The 23,849-nt window shown below is 32.2% G+C and overlaps 1 protein-coding gene across 1 annotated transcript in view; it reads left to right on the plus strand.

The window, feature by feature from the left end:
• LOC140440005 (probable valine--tRNA ligase, cytoplasmic) overlaps window positions 1-22,612 on the plus strand; it is a 115,737-nt gene extending 93,125 nt beyond the window's left edge. Inside the window, exons 10-16 of the mRNA XM_072530232.1 lie at window positions 437-667; window positions 6,243-6,402; window positions 7,988-8,274; window positions 9,881-10,066; window positions 14,891-15,008; window positions 18,457-18,776; window positions 22,508-22,612. Of these exons, the coding sequence (XP_072386333.1) occupies window positions 437-667; window positions 6,243-6,402; window positions 7,988-8,274; window positions 9,881-10,066; window positions 14,891-15,008; window positions 18,457-18,776; window positions 22,508-22,573 (1,368 nt within the window). The 3' untranslated portion in view covers window positions 22,574-22,612. The remainder of the gene's footprint in view (window positions 1-436; window positions 668-6,242; window positions 6,403-7,987; window positions 8,275-9,880; window positions 10,067-14,890; window positions 15,009-18,456; window positions 18,777-22,507) is intronic.
• The last annotated feature ends 1,237 nt before the right edge of the window (window positions 22,613-23,849 follow it).

A 23,849-nucleotide genomic window follows, 5' to 3' on the forward strand; every position in this document is an offset into this window, starting at 1 on the left:
TTTATTCAGAGTAATTAAGATTTGTACAAATAAAAATCCATAATACGTCTCTCCATTCGAAATTCAAGTGTTATTTATTGAAGGTTTTTTACAACTCTTTAAATCCTTATACAGAATGGAATTTGGGAATTTGAAATACGTGAATTAAAACTATAAGTTTTTTTTAATCGTTAAAAGCTCTACACCGATAATAAGAGTTTAATACGGTTTTCCGTAATGGTATATATTACTGATCAATTCAATATATTTTTATTACAATTTAGTGTTACCTAGTGAACAACTTGCCCAGTGTTTCACAATGTTAAACAGGTTTAATATATATATATATATATATATATATATATATATATATATATATATAATGTATATGTATAATAAGAAGCTGTAATAAACTTTTTGTTGTTATTTTAATTTAAATATCTCCTTTTATTTTTAGACACAAGATCTCCAGAAATATTATCCAATATCTTTAATGGAAACGGGCCACGATATCATTTTCTTTTGGGTAGCCAGAATGGTAATGCTTGGAACGAAATTATCTGGACAACTTCCTTTTAATAAAATTTGTCTACATGGTATTGTTTGTGATTCCCAAGGAAGAAAAATGTCCAAAAGTTTAGGAAATGTCATTGACCCACAAGATGTTATACGTGGTGTTAGTTTAGAGGTAGGTAGAAATGTTTTTATTTAGCTGTTCTTATAAACGGTATTAATAAGGGACTTTTCAAGGTATACCAAGTATTAGTTAAGGTCCCAAAGTTAAGTCTACTCAAATAACATATCACCTGATTGCTGATACGGCGTTGGAGTGAATAGATGTATTCGTGTTTCATATATTGTAACATATCGATGTAAAATTCCTGTTTATTGCTCTCTCTCTTTCTCTCCCTCTTTCGTTCTCTTTCTCACTCTCTCTCTCTCTCTCTCTGTATCATACACGCGTGTTTTTATCTTTGAGACTTTTTGACCCATTTTGAATACATTTTCATTAACATATGTTAATGCAATTATGTAAATGGGCTGGCTTTTGATGTCTTTAACTCATCCGCTATCTCGCGTAACTTTAATTTACCATCGGACAAAACGATTTTGTAGACTTTTTTTATGTTTTCCGGGGCAACTTCAGAATTTGGTCTACCAGAGAGTTCAGTTCATCGACATAGTGTGACTTTAGTTCATTTCTTCGGTATATGTTCGTGTACCACATTTTTTTAGCAGTTGCTCTAATACTAGCCCCTCGTACTGAAACATTTTGGATGTTACATCATTAATTTTTTATTTTTTTTTAATTTTCTATTATTTATTTTCATTTTCATTAGAATTGTTCTATAAGTGTTTGCTGGTTGCTATATCCCATCGGTTCTTCTTCGTCATATTATATTCAGGATGTTACATTTAAAATTTCCTCGAAATATTCTTTCCCTCACCCATAAATTATTGAAGTATTATCGAAGAATTATCTAAATGCATCACTCACACGATTTATTCTTTTTTATCTTTGTCATAGACAAGCCTTTCTTAATATCCTTTTCTTATGTTTTTACCCCTTAATGTAAATTTTTAATTTCTCCCTTTCTACAGTTTTTCTGTATTTTATTTTTTGATTTTATCTTCTTTGCTTAGATCTTATATTTCTTTTGCATCGTTTTTGTGTATGAATTATTTTTGTTATATCTTCTTAGTTTTTTTATTTGGCATCTTCCTCGAAACTTATTTTGTTCTATCAATTCTGTATTACATTCTGATTCTAATTATTCTTAAGATTCATTATTTATATTTTCTATTTCTAGTTTATGCACTTTATAACTTTTCGTATTTAACTAAATTGGTTTTTTTATAGCAACCTGACAGATTTGTTTCGAGTTTTTATTTCATCCTTTTAATTTTTTCATTGTTTTAAAAATGGCAAAAGTAGCATTTTGCAAATTAATGGTCCAGTTGAGCTCAAATTTTGACAAGTGATCTTTGGTGGTTGGTAGTTTGTAAATCATACAGTGATTCTATGTTAGTGATGTCATATATGTCAAATAATATCCATTTTTTTAAGAATTCTTTTGTAGTTTCTGAAGTAGTTTATTTGAATCGGGTATTAAAAGAAACTAGAATTATGTTTTAATTTAGATACATTTCGCTTTTCTCCTTGTAAGACGTGTGATTTTTACTAATGCTACTATTACTGTTCTTGTAACGTTTTGGAACAAATTTGTAATTGAAAGATTACATTTTCTTTTGGGAGGGGTTTTGTGATTGACACATTAAGATCAGAGTAGGCTCAAGGAAAAATTAGATGGCATCCAAATGTATTTTTTTACTACTTTACTACTTTAGTACTCCGATCTTTAGAATGTTTTAAGTTCCAAGTTTTATAATGCCCACAAATAATTTTCTTGTACTCAAATAAAGCGGGTTTTGCTTTCGCAACGATCTAATTTCCAAAGTGTACTTCTCAATCATTCATTATTGGGCAACTTAGGTAAGGTTTGTTACCAATTTTTTGAAGTAGCTGTCCGGTATTTTACGAGCACCTTCCCGTATCAGTTGGCCCAACGTTAGATTGATAAGAAAATTAAAATTTAGAGAACAAAAATAAAAGCGCAGCGTAAATTTTAGAAGTTTTAATGCATCGAACAACATTTTTGAATTTTCTAATTATCGAAAATATTTTATATTGAATAAAACACATACAACATAAACATAATGAAAACTATTGAATAAACACAATATTAATAAATTAAAAAAACGCATGGAATATGTAATATTAACTAAAAAAAAATGTGAAAGTTTACCACTGAGTTACATTCCCTTTATTTTTAATCACATCCACAATTCTTCGATGTATAGTTTTTACCAAGTTCTGACAAAATTCTTATGTAAACTTCTAATGTTCTGACTATATTTCTTGCAATTTTTCCTCAATTCGTTGTCGGAACTGGCAGGTTGTTTTCTCAAAGCTTTTTTCATTTCGCGCCACAAGTCTCTATCGGGGACAAGTCGGGACTGTTAGAAACTCATTCCAGAAGTGGTATGCCATGGTCTTCAGTCCATTTTAAACTCTTTTTTGAGGTGTGACAACCTGCGCCGTCCTATTGAAAGAGAAGAGAGAGAAAATCTTCTGCTGATGTTAAACGTGTTCCATAATCGGTAAAAGAGATTCTTCTGAAATATTCAAATATTTGTCCGTGTTTACAATCTCATCGATAAAATGTAAAAGGTAAAAGAAATAATAAATTAGACTTACTCACAATCAATTTAATTTAACTATCCAGACGACCGGTTTCGCTTTCTATAATATGCAAAGCATCTTCAGGTCTCGATACAAATTTAAATAAATGCTGAAATAATAAACCCATATTAGGGTGTTGTCTAATAAAGATAAACAAAGATAGATGATATAAATTATATAAATTACAGTAATTATGCCAATATTACATGTCTGTGGTTTATCAAAATGAATAAAATGTTTAAGCAGACAAGGTAAGACCCACAAATTGGTAAAATAGTCTATTAAACTGTAATGAATTAATAAATGAACAAATAAATAAAACATTACTTACATGCCGGTACTCTATTAATTGATGGTTGAAAGAACATGGTTCAAACTATCCTGTATTGTTGTTTGGAGAACTCAAGTCTGCTATTGTAATTGTTTGACAGTAAACGGGGAAGTCCTTGAGGAGACAGATTTTATCCAATGAAGTAGAGATAGGTGTAATGTAATTGTTTGTTTGATGAAAGTAATGTTCTATGCCATTGAGTTATTTAAAAGTTATTTATATTTATTCTGGAGATATATTTATGAAATATGTGTTATTTATTGAGATTTTATTTAGAAGGTGACTGTTGTGAGACAATGAATGTGATTAGATGTACAAATTGTGTGGGTGTGCAATTCTATTAACTTGTAAATATCAAATTTCTTTGATAAAGTATTGCTGTAATATGTGGCAAATAGTTGTAAAGTCCAATAATTAAAGTTAAAAGATTAAAATTAGAATTGAGGACACTTTAAGACACACAGAAAACACAAAGGGGACGAAACAGACATTAAATTTAAAAAGGGTATGCCATGGTCTTCAGTCCATTTTAAACTCTTTTTTGAGGTGTGACAACCTGCGCCGTCCTATTGAAGGTTAAAGTGTGACACACTTTAACCTACATTTGTCAAATTTACCTCTAAAAATCTAATCTAATAAATAACATAAAAAAACTCATTGTCTCCAAGTAAGAGATGTAGTGCTTCCAAATCCTCCCCCTTTTTAAATTTAATGTCTGTTTCGTCCCCTTTTTAAGTGTTTTCTGTGTGTTTTCGGTGTGTTTTAAAGTGTCCTCAATTCTAATTTTAATCTTTTAACTTTAATTACTGGACTTTACAACTATTTGCCACATATTACAGCAATACTTTATCAAAGAAATTTGATATTTAGAAGTTAATAGAATTGCACACCCACACAATTTGTACATCTAATCACATTCATTGTCTCACAACAGTCACCTTCTAAATAAAATCTCAATAAATAACACATATTTCATAAATATATCTCCAGAATAAATATAAATAACTTTTAAATAACTCAATGGTATAGAACATTACTTTCATCAAACAAACAATTACATTACACCTATCTCTACTTCATTGGATAAAATCTGTCTCCTCAAGAACTTCCCCGTTTACTGTCAAACAATTACAATAGCAGACTTGAGTTCTCCAAACAACAATACAGGATAGTTTGAACCATGTTCTTTCAACCATCAATTAATAGAGTACCGGCATGTAAGTAATGTTTTATTTATTTGTTCATTTATTAATTCATTACAGTTTAATAGACTATTTTACCAATTTGTGGGTCTTACCTTGTCTGCTTAAACATTTTATTCATTTTGATAAACCACAGACATGTAATATTGGCATAATTACTGTAATTTATATAATTTATATCATCTATCTTTGTTTATCTTTATTAGACAACACCCTAATATGGGTTTATTATTTCAGCATTTATTTAACTTTGTATCGAGACCTGAAGATGCTTTGCATATTATAGAAAGCGAAACCGGTCGTCTGGATAGTTAAATTAAATTGATTGTGAGTAAGTCTAATTTATTATTTCTTTTACCTTTTGAAATGGACTCACACAAGCAACACATTCATGATTTGATAAAATGTAACTTTCCCACACCTTTAGACGACATGCCCCAGATCATGACAGGTGCAGGAAATTTGACTTTTCTCTTCAGACTGTCGGGATGGAAAGCTTCATTTTTCCTGCGAATGACGCGACTCCTACTGTCTCCAATGATTGCGACTGAGTCCAATCTGTATGCTCTTTTGACTATCTAAGTCTATTTTTCTTTTGTTGTAATGTTAAAACTGGCTTTTCCTTAGCCTAAAATAAAATGAAATTTATTAAAAACAATTCCAATTCGTACCAATTTTTTCAACTATAAAACTTACTTTGTAAGTACCAAATCCTAATTTGTGGGCCTCTCGGTGACATGTTGATCTAATGTGTCTTCCATTAACGTTACTTAATAAAACGCTTAACTCCATATAATTTGCTCCTCAATTTTTTACTATAATGCGTCTTAATGCCTTTCGATCTGCTTCGGTTATTTTACTTTTTCGTACATTTCTAGGTTTTGTGACGACCGAACCTGTAGTTTTGTATCTTCTGACTATATTTTTTACACTATAGCGTGACAATTGCAACATATTTCATGATTTTTCAGAATTAAAAAATCTAATAATGATTGAACAAATTTTCTCATTGATAACTTTACCTCGACCCATTAACTGACAATATTATTGTTTTGATGTCATTTTTCCATCGGATTTAACGTAATTATGAAAAAATCAACGTATGCTGACATAAGTGAATGCTTAGCCAGGGTTTAGTGAAATTTTTTTTCCCATATCAGTGGGCCAACTGATATGGGAAGGGGCTCGTACATATCCCCAGCGATAATTTGATCTTTTAATATTACCATACCCTGTACAAGTTAGCAATAATTCTCTTATATTTTTTGTCGAATCTCTGTAGCCTTTAGTAGTTCTGTCAATCTGCTACACCTTTGTCAAATACCTTCTCGAACTATAGAAAGCATCAAAACATTTCTTCTCTTACGTCTTAGCTTCGTTGTAGTTACGAATAATATCTCCCTCGTTCTCAATGTACTTCCAAATCCAAATTGACTACTACTTCTTTTTTATAAAATTATTCATCTATAGTATTACCGCTTTTTAGGAAATAAATACTATTTCTAAAAGTAGTTATGAAAAAGGAATTTTATCCAAGGAAGAATTTGAAAGATGTCTACAGAGCCAAAAGAAAATGTTTCCTCAAGGAATTCCTGAATGTGGTTCGGACGCTTTAAGATTTACCTTAGTTTCCCATAATATTAAAAGTATGTATTTTCATTGTTCTTTTAAGTTTAATTGTCTTGTCAGACTATTAATATTCGAGAGAAAATTACTCAAAAAAATATTAAGCTCAGTTAATGGTAGTCAAAGCTAAGGATGTAGTGCTGAAATAAAAATTAGACTTCTACAGTGACCGATGCCGGGTCAACTCTGCAGTACACATATCGATATCAAACTAGGATTAAAACTTGCAAAATTTTTAGTCTGTTGTAATTTATGGTTCGAAACGTGGATTTAAATGATAAAGAGTTTGAATAAGTTAGAGGCATTTGAAATGTAGGCGTGCCGGAGAATTCTAAAAATTCCTTGATCTGCGCGAAAAACAAACGAAGGAGTTCTAATTAGACTTAATGTAGAAAAAAACCTATTGAGAACGATTATAATAAAAAAAACAGTTATTTGGGTCATTTGCTACGTAACGAAAAGTACTACATTCCTCAATTGATCGTTAAGGGTAAAATAGAGGGGAAACGAGGTATTGAAAGAAAAATTGTCCTGGCTGCATATTATTAGAAACTGGATAGTAGTAGGGTTTGAAGAAATCATGCGTACAACTGAAGACAAAAATGTTTGCCACCAGAATCGTTAACCTCCAATTATGGAGACGGCACATAAATACAGTGACCGAACACCTGGCAAAAGTAAATGAAAGCTATTCAGCCAGACCTACTCTATTGGGAAACCCGGGAAAACAAGGTTACGAGGTAAAGTAAGGTTGAGATGGGCGGATGGTGTGGATATGAATGATAGAAAAAACGTTGTAGCACCAAGCTGCCACATAAAGAATACTAACTAAAGAATATCCGAATAAAAAATAGGATCGAATGGAGAAATGAAAGCTAAGTTTTCAATGAAGGATCTTTGGATGACCAAGTCAACCTCTTTCATTTTTGTGTCTGATGTCATCAGAGTAATTATTATTTTTATGACAAAACCAGTCTTATAGCGTTAAATGCCATCAATCCCTCTTCTTAAATTTAAAAACTAAAAATCTTCTTTTTCGTAAGATTTGTAATCGTTTAGTGCATTTATTATGTTTCCGGATTTATTTATCCGGAGACTCTAGATTTAGAATCAGTTTTCATCAGATATCAGAGAGAAGAAAAGAGAGAGATAGAAAAGAAAAGTTTTCTCGTATACAATTATTTTTGCAGGCAACATGATGCCCTCTCCTGGTAACTCACGCTCTCTAGTATATTTAATTTTTCGAAATAGGTTATGCTGTCTATCTCATTTTGAGCTTTCTTCATTGGTTCGCCGACAAATTTAACTTTATATAGAAAATAGACTTTAAATTTCTAAAGTGGAGGATGAGTATTGCTTTTAGATCTGCTGTGTGGCGTTTTGGCAGTGTCTCTGTAAATCCCAGACAGGCAAGCCGTTCTGCAACTGAGCATATACTGTTTGTTTCCGTGTTAATCATCATAGGAGTATTTATGTTACCACATACCTTACAATTACTCTATCTTCTCTTTCAAAAGATTTTAAGTATCAAAATACTTGATTAATTTAAAATTAACCAGTAAAAATAGTTTCTTTAAAAGTTTCTTAATTATATTCTATTTCCAGATATGTATATAAATTTTGATGTGAGTGAATGTTACACGAATAAACTATTTTGTAACAAAATATGGCAAGCTACCAAATTTACCAAACATTGGTTTGCTGAAGTATCTGGCCGTCAAGAACTAAAAACTGTTGATTTCGATCAATTGACTGATGTCGATTATTGGATATTAAGCAAATTGACATTTATGATTGACAAAGTTATTGATGGGATAGAAGATTTCGATTTTTATATTTGTACAAATGCATTAAAGAATTTTTTGTATTTTGAATTTTGTGATATATATTTGGTAAGTAGATTTTATTCAATATTTTTATTTTTATTTTATTTACAACCTTTCAGTAATTATTTATATTTGACATTTTGTATTAATGTCATTGATTCTCCGTCACTTGACTCCGTTTGAAAATTATTGATACCATATTTTTATGACACAGCTGATAATGCCCAATGTAATCTCATAAACCACTGACAAAGAGTTTCAAAATTATTTGAAATTTTCTTGTCCCAAATATTTCAGTAATTTTAATAAAACCCTAATATGGGCACACAATAATAAAACAATCAGAATGCCCACTCCGCTTGGCGAGATAAGTACGCGCAGATGGAATCAGCCATGTTTTAAACGGAACCATTGTTGTTCAGTGAAATTTTATCTGGTGTGCGTTAGAAAGTTCAGTGCTTGTATATAAATAATATATAAATTTAAATTTGATAGGATTTAACCAAAAAAATACAATAGGACAGAAAAATCAAATACAGCAGCATGTCAAAAAGGCCTTAGTTATATCTCTTCGCTTCTATAAGTCCAATAGTGACGTACAGTACCTCAAATGATAGGATTTAACCAATCAAATACAATGAAATAGAAAAATCAAATACAGCAACATGTCAAAAGGGCCTTAGTCATGTATCTTCGGTCCTATTAGTCCAATCGTGACATATAGTATCTCAAATGATAGGATTTAACCAACAAAATAGAATGAAACAGAAAAATCAAATACAGCAGCATGTCAAAAGGGCCTTAGTTACGTTTCTTTGGTCCTATTAGTCCAATTGTGACGTACAGTACCCCAAATAGTAGGATTTAACAAATAAAATACAATGACATAGAAATCTAATACAGCATCACGTCAAAAGAGCCTTAGTTACATATCTTTGCTCCTATGTGCCCAATTTAAGAATACCCGTCATAAAAATCACAGCGTGCGATTTGTCTTTAAAAAGATAACCACATGCAATAATGATACTAACATTCTCCAGTTAGTGATCCCATGGTAAATCACAAGGAAAAACTAGGACAAACTCATGATAATATCGCAAAATGGCAAGTCTTTGGCCTTACAATTAGTTTACTCCCAATATTAATATCAAATTCTAATTTTATATGTGTTATTTTAAAACAGAAATGATGTATTCTCAATGTGTTATTGATTTACTGATAGTAATATTTTATATCTATTTATTTCCTCTTTCAATATATGTAATCAGATCCTACTGCATTTTGCCTATGAATTTGCGACGATATTGGATTCATTTAACATAATAAAGTCAGCCTCTTTGATTTTTATTTTTTACCATCTGTTTCTTATAGGATTATACATCAATCTTTCCATTGAACACATGTTCATTTTCCCATGCGTGTTAACAAATTCTCTATTTTTGATATACTGTTGATGTTCACTTATTCTAAGATTAATTTTTTAAAGTTCCATATGAAATTTATATTGAACCGTGTCATACGCCGGGTTCTATTGATGTTTGTTAGTTGTTAAATTAAATTAAACCATTCTTATGATAAGCTAAAATAAATAAATTACTTTTTTGATACCATCATATACAATATCTTTGTTTTGGATATTGAGAGTAATTAATAATCTTACATACATTTTTAGGAAACTACAAAAAGAGGATTACGATCATCTGATAATGCTATTGCATTAGGTCATTTATGGACTTTGTTAACGTGTTTAGACGTATCATTACGAGGTCTAGCACCATTTATGCCAGTTTTAAGTGAACATTTACATTCACGTTTACCAGTATTTCCGGAACAAGAAAAAGTGCTGGAGTGGCCACAGGTTTGTTAAAAATAGATGTAATATATTTGTATCATTCGATAGATATGGGACTAAATTAAACTATACTATGATTATCAAACGTCAGGAATGATCACATAATCTTAAAATTTACAAAATATATTCATACACAAAAGTCCTCAAATAAACAAACAACAAACACCCGAATCTGCAAAAAAATGGAAATCAGTTCAATGACGAGTATAGTCAAATATCAGCTTTCCCCCTTATGATCAAGTTCTCGCGTTGCTCCGTATAGTTGCAGTAAGAAATATAGTAGAACGCTCAGATTTGTAGGTTTTGATGGTTTTGCTTTAAGATATAGTGCGGCTGCTTATTGTTCTGTTAATTAAATATGTAATTAAAAATTTTATTTTTTACTTAGGTTTATACCGGTAAAGCAGGATATATCGTATGTGCTAAAATTAATTTTTATTTACATTTCACTTTACGGGGACCTTGCCGCATATCTGCATTGATAACTGATGTAGAATTGCTTTTGTATTTACTAGTGTTAATATTAATACTAAAATAGAACTATTGATTAACAGAACTGTTTAAAAACAAAGTTAAATATAAAATTAACGTAAGTATGGTCGAAATTCAATAGGATTGTCAGGTTATCGCTTAGAAATGATAGATCCTCGAGGGGTCCGAGATGAGAGACGCGTGTAGTTCAATGGTGGCGTGTATATTTTTAAAATAAGGAAAATAATAGGAAACTTGCACATAAAAATATTTTTGCGTCAACGGTAAAACAACGGTAAAATTGTTAATTTATATGTTAAACATATTTTGTTAAAATGTTATGTAAAAATATTATATTCAAAATATTACGTCTTAACAATTAATTGTGTAATCCAGATGTACACACAATATTTTCATTCATTTATATTATTTTTAGTTTAAGAAATATGTACATGTTTATTTTACAACATCTCAAATGCTAAATTATACTTACTTACTCAAGCCGTCCTTTTGTACCTTACGGTGTCGAGGTGCTAAATTATATTATATTTTAAATCCAAAACTTTCTCCCTTATAATAATGAAATGTCACGAATATACTTCTGGTTCGTAATAATTTGTAATCAACAAAACCTATCATTTATAAATATCCTAAATTCATAATAAGAAAGAAAATAACTTAAAAATATAAACGAAACTTTTAGTAGTAAACCAGATTAACCTTTTGAAAAACCCTCGTTAGTCATAATATGCGTTTTAAACTAAACACGACGTAGCATTCAAATTGAGCAATTTCCAAGAACACAAATATAATACCTGGAAATTTCCAATTAAATACGATTAAAATGGAAATAATAGAATTCCCGAAACAACCTTGTTTTTTCTTTTGAATTTTTATTTACAATCAATTTCTACATGAGAGTTTTAAGTAAATGTGAATGAATTTGTAAATAGGTAATAGTTTCGAAATAACTTAGTCGCTTTGTGATCGACTTTGAGATCGGTAGAATGTACAATATTTTTTTTTTAAATAAAATTCATATTCACATATAAATACCAACTTCTTTACAGAAAATAATAATTCTAGACCCAGCAACCTAATGTAAACTACAATTGTGAAAAACAAACTTGCCATAATAATAATAATATAGTTATTAGGTACATACCTACTTAGAAAATTATAACCAGGTAGGACGAAGGATCTCACAGGTAGTCTCCGAATGTAGCAACAAAAAATCTCTAGAACTGTACCTATTAGTTATTATTTTAAAGAAATATTTTTATTCTGAATCACTTCCTGTTGTTAATTCACTATCACTACTGTCTTCTCCTGGAGTAATTATAATGGGCTCGATAAGAACATCAACACGCATGTCTACGTCCCACATTTTATCTTCTTCTTTCTGTGTATGTTTAATGCATGACTGCCAGTTGGAAGCGGTTATATTTTGTATGGCTTGGTCTAATAATAATTTGACATCTTTTAATTTAAAGGTTGTATTCTTTTGCGCTACCTCATTTTTTATTTGTGCCCATATTAGCTCGATGGGATTCAATTCACAATGATACGGTGGAGTTCTTAATACGGTGATGCCATGCTCGCGTGTCATTTCGTCTACTGCAAATCTGATGTATGAACTCTTATGTTCGCGCACTATATCAAGTAATTGAACCTTTATCATGGATTCATCAAAATCTATATTTTTACTTCTTAACCAATCTATTATATCTGCCTTTCGAGATGCAGAAGTCGGTATTTTTTCCATACGACGGCTGTGATAAGGTGCATTGTCCATTATAATTACCGAACCAGGATCTACAAGAGTCAGTATAGACGAAAACCACTTTTCAAACACATCCGAATTCATATCCTCATGATAATCGCCCGTTTTGATTGAGGTAAACACATTTAAACCATCTTGTAAAAAACCTGAATCACTTCCAATGTGCGTTATAATGAGATGCCTTCCTTTGCCCGAGGGTGCTTTTAAGCCGGTTGAAAGTCCCTCAATGAAAGCCTGTCGCGTACTTTTAATATTCAAGTCTTGCCATACTTTGGATTTCGTATGACCCTCATTCAATCACGTTTCGTCCGTATAATAAATTTTTTTACCAAGTCGTCTAAAATCACGAATTTTTTGCAAATATTTTCTCCGCCATATCACTAATTCGTCTCTCTCGATCAACAAACTTCCGATTTCTCTTCACATACCGAAAGTCCATTTCATGTAAAGTTCTTTGTAATACTCTCATGGATATTTTATTTAAAGTCTCATCTGCGTCTGCATTAACTTCTCGTTGAATAGCCTTTAACGTGGGCAGTTCGTTCCTAAAATAAAATCCATGAACTTTTCTTCGGATTATACTTTTCGTACTATCGTCCAATAAAATTTTTGCACGTCCTTTATGGATTGGTTTTTGGATACGTTTGTTACCTTGAATTATTCGGAAAACCGTACGAGCCGATACTTTCGTTAAATCTCCAGACAATGTCGCGACGTCCTCTATAAGCATATCTGGATATCTTCTACGCAATCCCTCATAAACCGATTTTATCATTTGCTTTTCTCTCACAGATAACCACCTTTTTTTATTTTGTTTATTAACAGATGTACTGCACGTTGGTTTTGATGCCATGATGTTACCCGACGGTACGCTCATGAAATACTACCACCCACCAGATTTAATGGTTATTTGTGGGTGAGCTTTCACAATGTTGCCGTATTGCATTAAGAATATTACTTTCGAAAAGAAATAACGGTGTCCGCCTGCCTCTCTATTGGCATTCAGGGTATACCTCAATGGCACGGATAAGCTGCAAGCGGTACTAAATAATAAATTTCGCAACAAGGCGAGTGTACCTTCTCTAGTTCGGACTTCCAACAGATGTAACCGTCAAAAATTATAATTGAGAAGTGGTTTTGTGTGCTAATAAAGAAATAAATATATAGCCGCTTACCACCGAGTGTTAACGAACTACAAAATGTCTGCCCCGACAATCCTATTGAATTTATAGGTACCTATACAGTTCAAAATTTTTAAATCAGCAAAAAATGCAAGCATGGAAGCTCCTTTTTTATTTATTTAAAAAATACAATTCCTAAAAATGTAACAACTTTTTTAAAACGAGGGTCTTTTGATTACTACAGTTGTAATTTGCCGGAATATTAATTGCACAACAGAAAAATTAAGAAGGAATCACTTTAAATACTTATTCACTTAATTCATTTTCTTTTCTAACACTGCTTTCATAACATCAATAGCTTTTGTCATGGTCTCCAACTCTGTAGAAAAGAGTAGCTCGTCTTTCACTCTTTCCTTTTTAATATACCGAACATAAACAATTAACTGATAATATTGTGCTATGTCAGTACTCTCGTCTAGCTGAATAGAAAAAAATGGCGATTGTTTTACTGCATCAACTACCTGGTTTTGTATGTCATATGTACCATATCATCAATGCGACGTTTCACAGTATTGTCAGAAAGAGGTATTTGGGATAACTTTTGCTTACACTGCGTTCCAAGAATAATATCAGCTGTCTTTAACAAACACGGTTTAACAAGCGTCTCCAATAATATGGCTCTTCTTTTCTTTAACAATCAGAAGTGATAACTCATATGAAGCTTCATGCGTTTTAAATTTTCAGATTTTGTAGCAAAATCCTTTGGTTTGTCCTTAAAAGAGTTATGTTCGGATGACAAATGTCTTTCAAGACGATTAGGTCTCATTGCTTAATACTTCATAGCAAATTACACACTGAGGATGTTCGACAGTATCTTTACGCATACAAAAAAAAACCCATATTTGACATAATCATCATTAAACTTGCGTTTCTTTGCTGAGCTCGTCTTGACTACAATAACTTCTCTCACTCAAATCAACGAAATCAATGAAAGTCAACTACGACAATTAAAATTTCATAACACGTACGCTTTTATAATGCAAAAATACGTGCAGGCTAGGGCGAGGTATTTCAAACACTGAATCACAATTGATTATTAGCTGCGGTTAGCTGGCCTGCGTCTGGTAGTGGGAAGGAAGGAGGGAGGCAGTGTTAAACGGCTCACATTCCATTCTTTCAAGCATTCGATTTCACATTTATGTGTAAAGTTAGATGTTACAGTGGTTTGTTTTAATTTCCTAAACATCATGGTTAATTTAGAATTTTAGAAAGACTACCTAAATTTAATTTAATTTTCGACTTGTCTCGCCCCCCCCCCCTGATATTAATCACGCCCCCCAGGGGGAGCGCGTCCCCAGTTTGGGAACCCCTGATTTAATCTACAATCGTTGTAGTGAAGTCCCAAAAATATGAAATTTCTAATCTTCACAGAATTCTATAATATTTTTATTTCAGAAGTTGAACTGGCGTAATGAACATCTTGAAAGAACCGTAGAAGATGTCATGGATATTGTGATAGCACTAAGAAGGTTGAAAAAGACATTTAATATTAGCTCCAAAAGTGAATCAAAAGGTAGGTTTGTAATATTTTGCTTAATTATCATAAAACTTTTTTTTTAACTGTCCAACTCTCAGTACTACCGTACATAACAGCAGATCTTACGACAAAATTGTATTATTTATTTACTTCATCTCCATCGCATTTGTCATTGTTTTGATATAACGATCTTAGACATATAAAACTATTATATTTTAAATTGGAAAAAGACTATGACTTGTACACACTTCTAAAATATAGGTCAAACTGATAACAGGTGTATATTCTCAAAAAACTTGATAATATGTAAATTTTTGTACTAAAATCAGCTGAGTACTTTCGGCATGTAACATGCCATCTTCAGAGCTTCGTCTTATGGTTACAAATACTTCATGGAAGAGTGATTGACGATACAAAACACAATAAAAAACATTTGAAGACCAACGCCTCTGTTATAAGGGTGAAAATTCTTTTAAAAGTTGTAAAAATCTTTTATATTTTTGTAACTGCCAATGTGGCAGCCAAGTAAAAAGAAGCTCCAAATTAATCCAGCCATTTTCGAATGCTTATACAATGCTCCTAAAGGTTCATTCTCAAAAGATTTCTATTTTGGCGAAAAAAGCACCTACTTTTTTCGACATATAGTATAACCAGTTGTTTTCCCATTTCGTCGATATTAAAAATCCTGCTCGGTTGAAATTTATTACCTTGTTAATTTTTATAATTATAAATATACCGTTTAGTTGATTTTGCTGGATATAAAATATTTTTTTTCAGCAACACCCTTCAGGATTGCGTCTTTGTTTCACGAAACATTTGGAATGGGATCTAAGAGTTTGTTTTTTCAAGAGATATTTCATTTTTATTTATTTATTTAATACACGGGATAACCCCATTAACAGTTTAAATTACAATATACAATATAACAGTTAAGATTCAAAACTTGAAATTACTTATAACATAAAATCAATATCAAAAAGTTTAAAAAACGAAACTAAACATCTTACATACATACTAGAAAAAACAAACATAATATACCAAGAACAAAATTTAATAATACCAATATACATATCACCAAGTAAGAGATCTTAACCGAGTTATATTGAAAATATCAAAATCAAGAACATTTAATAGCCCCATGTATCTATCCAAGAGTGAATACTATAGGTTGTTCTGTGGAAAGGAACATCGTGGTAACGTAGAGCTTGGTGGGGAGCATTAAAGTTAATCTGGCTTAACAGGTTTGGACAATCAATAAATGCATGTATGGTCTTATATATAAATATAGCTCCTGACACATCACAGCATTTCTTGAGTGGGGGTAAACATAATTGTTGTTCGATAGGAATAATCATGATTTTCAATAATAGTGTGAACATGGTAAGCACAATATCTCAAAAATTTATACTGGACTCTTTCTATGGTACCAATATTGTTCTGAAAATAGGGTGACCAAATAACTGAATAGTATTCCAAAATATGTAGTTCTACCCAAGCAACAATGCACTAATCTTGTTGAATCAATGGACAAATACTTCCATTTGAGATACTATATCAGATTGATAGCAAATCAAGTTTGTTGTAGTGGATTTTGTGCTATGATAACCATGTTGTGATTGAGATATTAAGCGTTTACAGAACCAAGAAAGTTACTTTGCTATGAGACAATCGAAGAGCTTAGAGATTGCAGATTGTATACAAATGCTACGATAATTTTCAATGTCTTTCTAACCATTTTTAAATATTGGAACAACATAACTTTCTTTCCACGAAGGAGGAAACATAGAGGTTTCCAGAGATCTATTAAACAATATAATAAAAAGCATTACAAGTGTACAGTCACACTTTTTTAATAAAAAATTAGGCACTCCATCTGGGCCAGCAGTAAGCTTATTGGGTAGCTCATTTATGCCATTAAAAATATCAGTCATGGTTATCTTAGGACAAATATTTGTACTAAAGTTGCTATTTAATGGATGGATAGGTACGTAAAGGTTGTTATTTGGTGAATACAAAGTTTGGAAGAAGTTCATAAATAATGATAATAGATGATCTAGTACCAATGAGGATTTCTTCACAGCATTAGGAATTAATTTTTCTTTTAACCATTTGACACACTGCATTCTTTTTTTCATAGTGATAGTCTCCGATTTTCATTCTCGATTTTAAAATAGTAAATGCTTTAGACACGAATCTCGCTTCACCTAATGAGTGTCTGATATTGAGGCATTGACCTTTAGCCAAGGTTGATTTAAACATTTATATTTATCATTGTTCCATGCTTTTGATACGGTATGTAAACCGTGAATGTAAGTTTTGTCACAAAAATATACTCGGCGGTCCCTGTCATTTGTATTTTTTTATCTTTCTTAATTATTCAGTTATTTTTGCTTTAATATTGTATTTCTCCATTAAAACTTTCCTATTATCTTCATTTTTTCTCCATCTATATCCCATTTTTTGACAACTATTTTTAATTCAATGCATGGTAATTAATTTTTGAACAGAAATTTCATTTCGTTCATTTATTTTTTTTTAATAAAATACGCTGCCCATGATATGCTTGTTTTTTTAATATTAAATTAAAGCTACTTTTTTTAAATGATGATATAAGGTTGCCTGAGAAAAATGGTTGCAAATTAAGGATGCCAGCTATCAACTATCAAACATAAAGTCAAATAGAGTTAGCGCGCAACGACACTGATTTGACAAGTGGTAATATGTATATTATTAATACTAGCTATCGACGCAAAACTACAATTGCCATTTGGATCGCAATCTTCGAAAGGAGACGACGCCGTGAGAAGAAGATCGACGCATACTTTAAAAACTCACACCACTGACACTAGCCATGTCAAACTAGTGGCGTTGCGCGCTAACTCTATTTGACTTTATGTTTGATAGTTGATAGCTGTCATCCTTAATTTGCAACCATTTTTCTCAGGCAACTTTATATTATCATTTAAAAAAAGTAGCTTTAATTTAATATTAAAAAAACAAGCATATCATGGGCAGCGTATTTTATTTAAAAAAATAAATGAACGAAATAAAATTTTTGTTCAAAAATTAATTACCATGCATTGAATTAAAAATAGTTGTCAAAAAACGGGATACATTCTTTTACCTTATCTTTGCTACCTCGCGTTTTTAACAGCTGGCAACCCTAATTTGCGACCACTTTTTCTCAGGAAACCTTATATCATCATATTAAGAATATTACCTTTAATTTGATATAAAAACATGCATATAAGGCTTTATTTAAAAAATAAATGAACGAAAGTTTTCTTAAACAAATAATGACCATTAATTGAATTAAAGCGAGTTTGATTAACTACGTTATGAACCTAGTCATCTTGTAGTGGAATCTCGTACTATGATGACTTCAATATCATGTCATCAAATAATTAACACTGTCAAAAGAATACAATATTTGTATATCGCACATTATAAATTACATACTATATTAAATTTTTATATTTTTCAGTTCATTTGGTGGATTCTACAAATCGTCTAAAAAAATATCTAAACATAATCGAAGATCTCACCGGCTTTAAAGACATTAGGATAGATGGGACTTTACCTAATGAAGTTGTGTCGACTAGTCTTAAGGACAAAAGTGGAAATACCTATATTTATCTTCAGGTATCGGACGAAGTTAAAAAGTCCTTCCAAACTGATTTACTCCAAATTGAAAAGAAAAAGGAAAAAATAATAAAAGAATTAAATAAAATTAACAAAATGGTTTCTGGATCGACCTACAAAATTAATGCTTCGTTAGAAAAGCAAGAAATTCACTCGAAAAAGGTAACTACATATCAAACTAAAGTTTGGTTATTTAAGGGCTGCTTTCGTATTCAGGGCGTCTCACATTTTTTTACATCTTTTATGACCGAAACTACTGAACATTTTTCAATAAAATATTAATTAGACCTTTACTATCTGTTGACGTAAATGAGATCAATGTCAACGTACTCATGAGGTGAAAATAAAAAGGACATATTATTACTTTAAAATTAAGCACTTTTCCTTTATAATAGTTGTCTCACAAAGTAAAGTTTTAAAACTATAAATTTCGTGTTGACGCAATAAATAAAATTGGCTGTTTCTACTTGTCCATTTACTTTTTGTCTTCCTCTAGCGCTATAACCCTCTGTGTGTCTTGAAATGTTCAACAGTTGCATTCCATTCCCTTCTGTCATTGGCGACTCTTCTCTAATTATGGGGGATATGGTTCCGTTCGAGTTCGGGGTCTCAATTTGCCTACTCCCTTCACTCGTGACGTATCAGTATCTGGTTAGATGCCCCAATGGGATCCACTCTTTCTCCCGTAGTATCTGATATCTGCATGGAACATTTCGAAACAATAGCCCTGTCCTCATCAAATCTCAAACCCACCTGCGGTTACATTAGATCTCTTTGGTGTACATCCCAGTATTAAGCTCACGAAGAAAGTTGAGTCTGAAGCGTCTTTGCCATTCCTTGATGTTCTTATTCAGAATCACCAACCTCAAAGTTTTTCCTATTTCGTGTACCGGAAACCCACCCATACAAACCGTTATCTCAATTCCCAGTCACCTCATCATCACATCACATCAATCATCACCTCGCCCAACTCAATACAGTTATCAACACTATTTCTTCCCGTTCCATGCGACTTCTAAACATCTTTTAACCCCCTAAAACCATCTTTACTACTTACTCCAAGTTGTTCAATCTCGTCAGATCCGTTAAACACCAAATGAAGACCATGTTCTCTATGAGATACCTTGTTCCAGTTGCCCACGAACATACATAAGACAGACAAACCGACGAATCCACAACCGTATTTACGAACATTCTATATCCGTAAAATATTAGCCCAACATCATATTCAGATAGGTCACAAAATAGATTTTGAAAAAGCAAAACCATTGGTCCTATCCGCTCCTTAAAATCAAGAATTATTCATTAAGCCATCGAACTTGAAAAACGGCCAATAAGACGCTAAAAGACTGTTTCAGCGACCTTACTTACGACTGTTCCCGCGCATACTCAGCAGCTACACAGGGTAAGATCGGTATTTTGACACTGAGAAGTAGGCAGATTGAGATCTCAGTGCCGTTTGACGGTTCTCGTATTTCTGGGGAATACGATACTGTGTGTCACGAGTGAGGGGAGTAGGCGGATTGAGAGCCCGAACTCGAACGGACCATAACCCTCTCGATAATGCCTCCAAAATAGGTGCCAAATCGTTGAGTTGTAAATTCTCAAAGCGGTTGGAAAGGGGTGAAATCCCTTTCACACTTTAACTCAGTCAGATAACAGGAGAGAAGAAACAAGCAATATGTTATTATTTTATATATTAGCGGAAATGTTTCGTTTTGTACTTACAAAACAGCATCAGTCGAAATCTGCAAGAGTAATACTCTTTTAGAAGGATTAGTGAAGCTCTTTAAATTAAAAGAGAAGGCCAATAAGTTACCTCTCATGTTGATTGAAAGGAGAATAATAATGTAAAATGTGACTTACGCGAGCATGTCTCCAAAATCTTTACCACGTCAGTAGTTAGCACACAGAGGTACCATCTACTTTCATGGCTAAATACGAAAACGATTTAACAAAAACCGTTTTCTATCGATCTGGGCTATCAAAATGTGCAAACGTTTAAAAACTTTTAGCAAAAGCTTGCTATTGCTCTGTGTTAAAGAAAACGGTTTTATTAAATCATTTTCGTACTTTGCCATCAAAGTAGGTGACACCTTTGGGCGCTAAAGAATTTGGTGATATTAGATAACCTTTCGTGTTTAAATTTGTGTCAGCCCGAATGACTGAAGAGGTAGGGACACTGAAATAGCAGTTATATCGTTTTATTGGTACCAATTCAAACGCGAAAGATTTGACTAATTTTGCTCCAACGCCATATATATTTGGCATTTAATTCATCAGAGCAATAGCAAGCTTTTGCTAAAAGTTTTTAATCGTTTACATATTTCATTATCCTCTTTTTCTTATAAATGATCCATATGTGAGTCTACCTCACCGTTTCGCTATTATCTAAATTTGTATGTAGACTTTTCAGGAACGGATAACTTGAGTACTTATCGTACTCTGGAGTGAACAGCTGGGGAAGACATTTATTGCACAACTCAAATACTCGACCTATTCATAGGTGAAATGTGAAACCTCGGTATTCACGGTTTACCTGTGTGTAATTTAATTATTTGTGGACATCTTCGATATATTGGCAGAATGTTTCTATTCCGTTTTCTGCGACGCGTACATCTGAATCAAATTTAGGTTGTACTAATCAGATTTCTTTCCTAAATGAGGACAAAATTTTCTACTACCTTGTTATCTTGTGTATCGACAATAATTGCGACTTCATATCTATCCTGGTTATCAATTTTCGACAGCATATAATATACTGGCGTTTTTCGAAATACTCCTTATTCCCAAGATTATGATCACATTTAGTCTATTTATTACTTGAACAAAATTAGGTATTTTACTGATTTGATATATTTACTGAATAATATTCTATATTTGTTGCTTGTTTGACAAGCATGTCGTTTGCTGTTAATGACTTGGCAGTCCTTGTCCGTTGCTTACTGGATCTCGGACTCCAATTCCTATGATCAATAAATTTGTTACTTTCAGAATATATCGCCATGATAATTCGACTAGGATTACTCTTCGTGTTTTTAATGAAGTTGTTCCGTGTAACCTTCTGCACTCTTACCTCAGTGACTATTTTTTTGGTTCATCCGCCTTCGAGATTGATTTCTCAATATCAGGACAAAAGAGACTTACACCAACACTTACCGATCGTGAAGCCACATGTTATAGTTGGGTGTCTTGTGAGGACCTGTTTAATATCGTCTATTAAACAATGGATTTTATTGCCTCGTGTAACAAACGCTAATTTTCTCAAATAATATTGCATGTGTAACCTACATTTAAATGTTTGCCACATACTGTTGATTTAAGCTGTAACATTTATTTGTTTAATCATATTTGTAAGAAGGCTTGAAGCATGGAGCTTGACCTCGTAATTCATTTATAAAAGCATGTAACAGATCAGAGTAAGAGTAGTCGGTAAAAACCAAGCCAGAGATTCATACGCTTAAGTCATTAAAAACCGGGTTAGTGTCAATAAAATATTGGGTTTGGTGGTTTTACTTATATCCAGAACTTCATTTCGCTCCTGATCACTGTTCAGGACCAGTTATTTAGAATCATCGTCCATCTACTATGCTCGACGTAGTCGTTGAGATAGAAAGGTAGAAACTCTATGACGTAATCTTATAACTCCAGATTGTGGATATGTGTTTGCAGATAGAACTGTGCAAGTGATCAAAAATCTGGTGAGATGGAAGTTGTACACATGAAATTACAGTACTAGCTTCGAATTAAATAGAAAATTACTGTCAATTGTTAGTTGTGTTGGTATAATACATGTATTTTTGTTAGCCTTGGAACATAGAGTTTATATTTTTCACCATGTCAAGGTTTATTAAATTTAAAAATAGAAAATTAATCAAAATTTTTTGTTTTAGATATCATCTCTACAGGAGCAGTTAGTACGATTAGAATATTTTCAAAATATTGCAAAAGGATCATAGTAATGTAGAATTTTGTAAATAATAAATTATTTAAAAATACTTGGCGGAGTTATGTATACACCTCTTTATAATACCGCTGTTTTACGGACTTCAGATGGTTCTATAACACAATTAGCAGAAATTATAAGAGTTTAGAAAGGGTTCAGTAACACACATACAGTAAACACCTACTGTTTTTCAGCTTACAGTTTCAGCTTACCAGCGAAGCAGTAACATCTCCAGAAGATGCCAATCCCTAGTGTTGGCAAAACGTCGAGAACTAATCTCAGTAGACAACGGCCTAACAGCCCGAACAAACAGTTTAACAATCTTTATATTGATATCAAAACGCAAATGTCATGTATTGACATTTATAATTTGTGTAATGACTGAATTCACTCATGAACTCATCATTATCAGTGGGCGCTTCAACCCTTCGTGAGCCTTAGCCTGTCGCCAAACATTCTTTCATCCTTCCCCTTTAAGAAGTGTCTGTCTTCTCCATCTCCTCATTCTAATCACCCTTAAATCGTCCATATATATTAGTTTAAGCCCCCTTCTTTTTCTTCGGATTGGCCTATTTAACATAATTGTTTTAACAGGATTACTTTTATCCATTCGCATAACGTGGCCCACCCATCTTAGACGGTTAATTTTGATGGTTTTTACTATATCTGCATTACCAAAAAGTCTATAGACTTCGAAATTATATCGCCTTATCCATAGACCCTGTTCGCTAACTCCGCCATATATGGTTAATCAAGACTTTTCTTTCAAAGAATAGTAGTAAGGCTATGGCTCCACGAGCGACAGATTGTCGCTAGCAGTAGCAGTAAAATGTAGCTTGATAAATGAAAACAACAGCAGTGATACTGAGTGGCTCCACGCGCTGTAGATTGTCGCTTCGTTTCGAGACCGAGACGCGTCGTTAAGGTCGTGTCGCGTTCGAATAGGCCCGGACCTATTTTTTAGCAGTAATTTGCAGCGCGTTTGTAGCTCCACTAGCAGTCATTTGTCGCTTGTAGCGGTAATTGCCATTTAATCGGATATTTTTGTTCTTGTTTGTTTTATTTCTCTGTGTTTGTTAAGTTTTTTCTTTGTTTTTATAAATTACTTTAAAGTTTTTTCATACAATTTTGTGTCTCAAATCATAACAAAAAATTATAAGTTCTAAGAAAGAAATAAATCCAATATTTTCTTTATCGATATTCTAGATAACAAAAATCAATGGATGGTTTTTTTTTCAATCCCAATTAACCGTATCAAACTGTACTTTATAATAGATGCCATTATTAAA

The sequence above is a fragment of the Diabrotica undecimpunctata genome, chromosome 4, assembly GCF_040954645.1.
Source record: "Diabrotica undecimpunctata isolate CICGRU chromosome 4, icDiaUnde3, whole genome shotgun sequence".
Classification (NCBI taxonomy): Eukaryota; Metazoa; Arthropoda; class Insecta; order Coleoptera; family Chrysomelidae; genus Diabrotica; species Diabrotica undecimpunctata.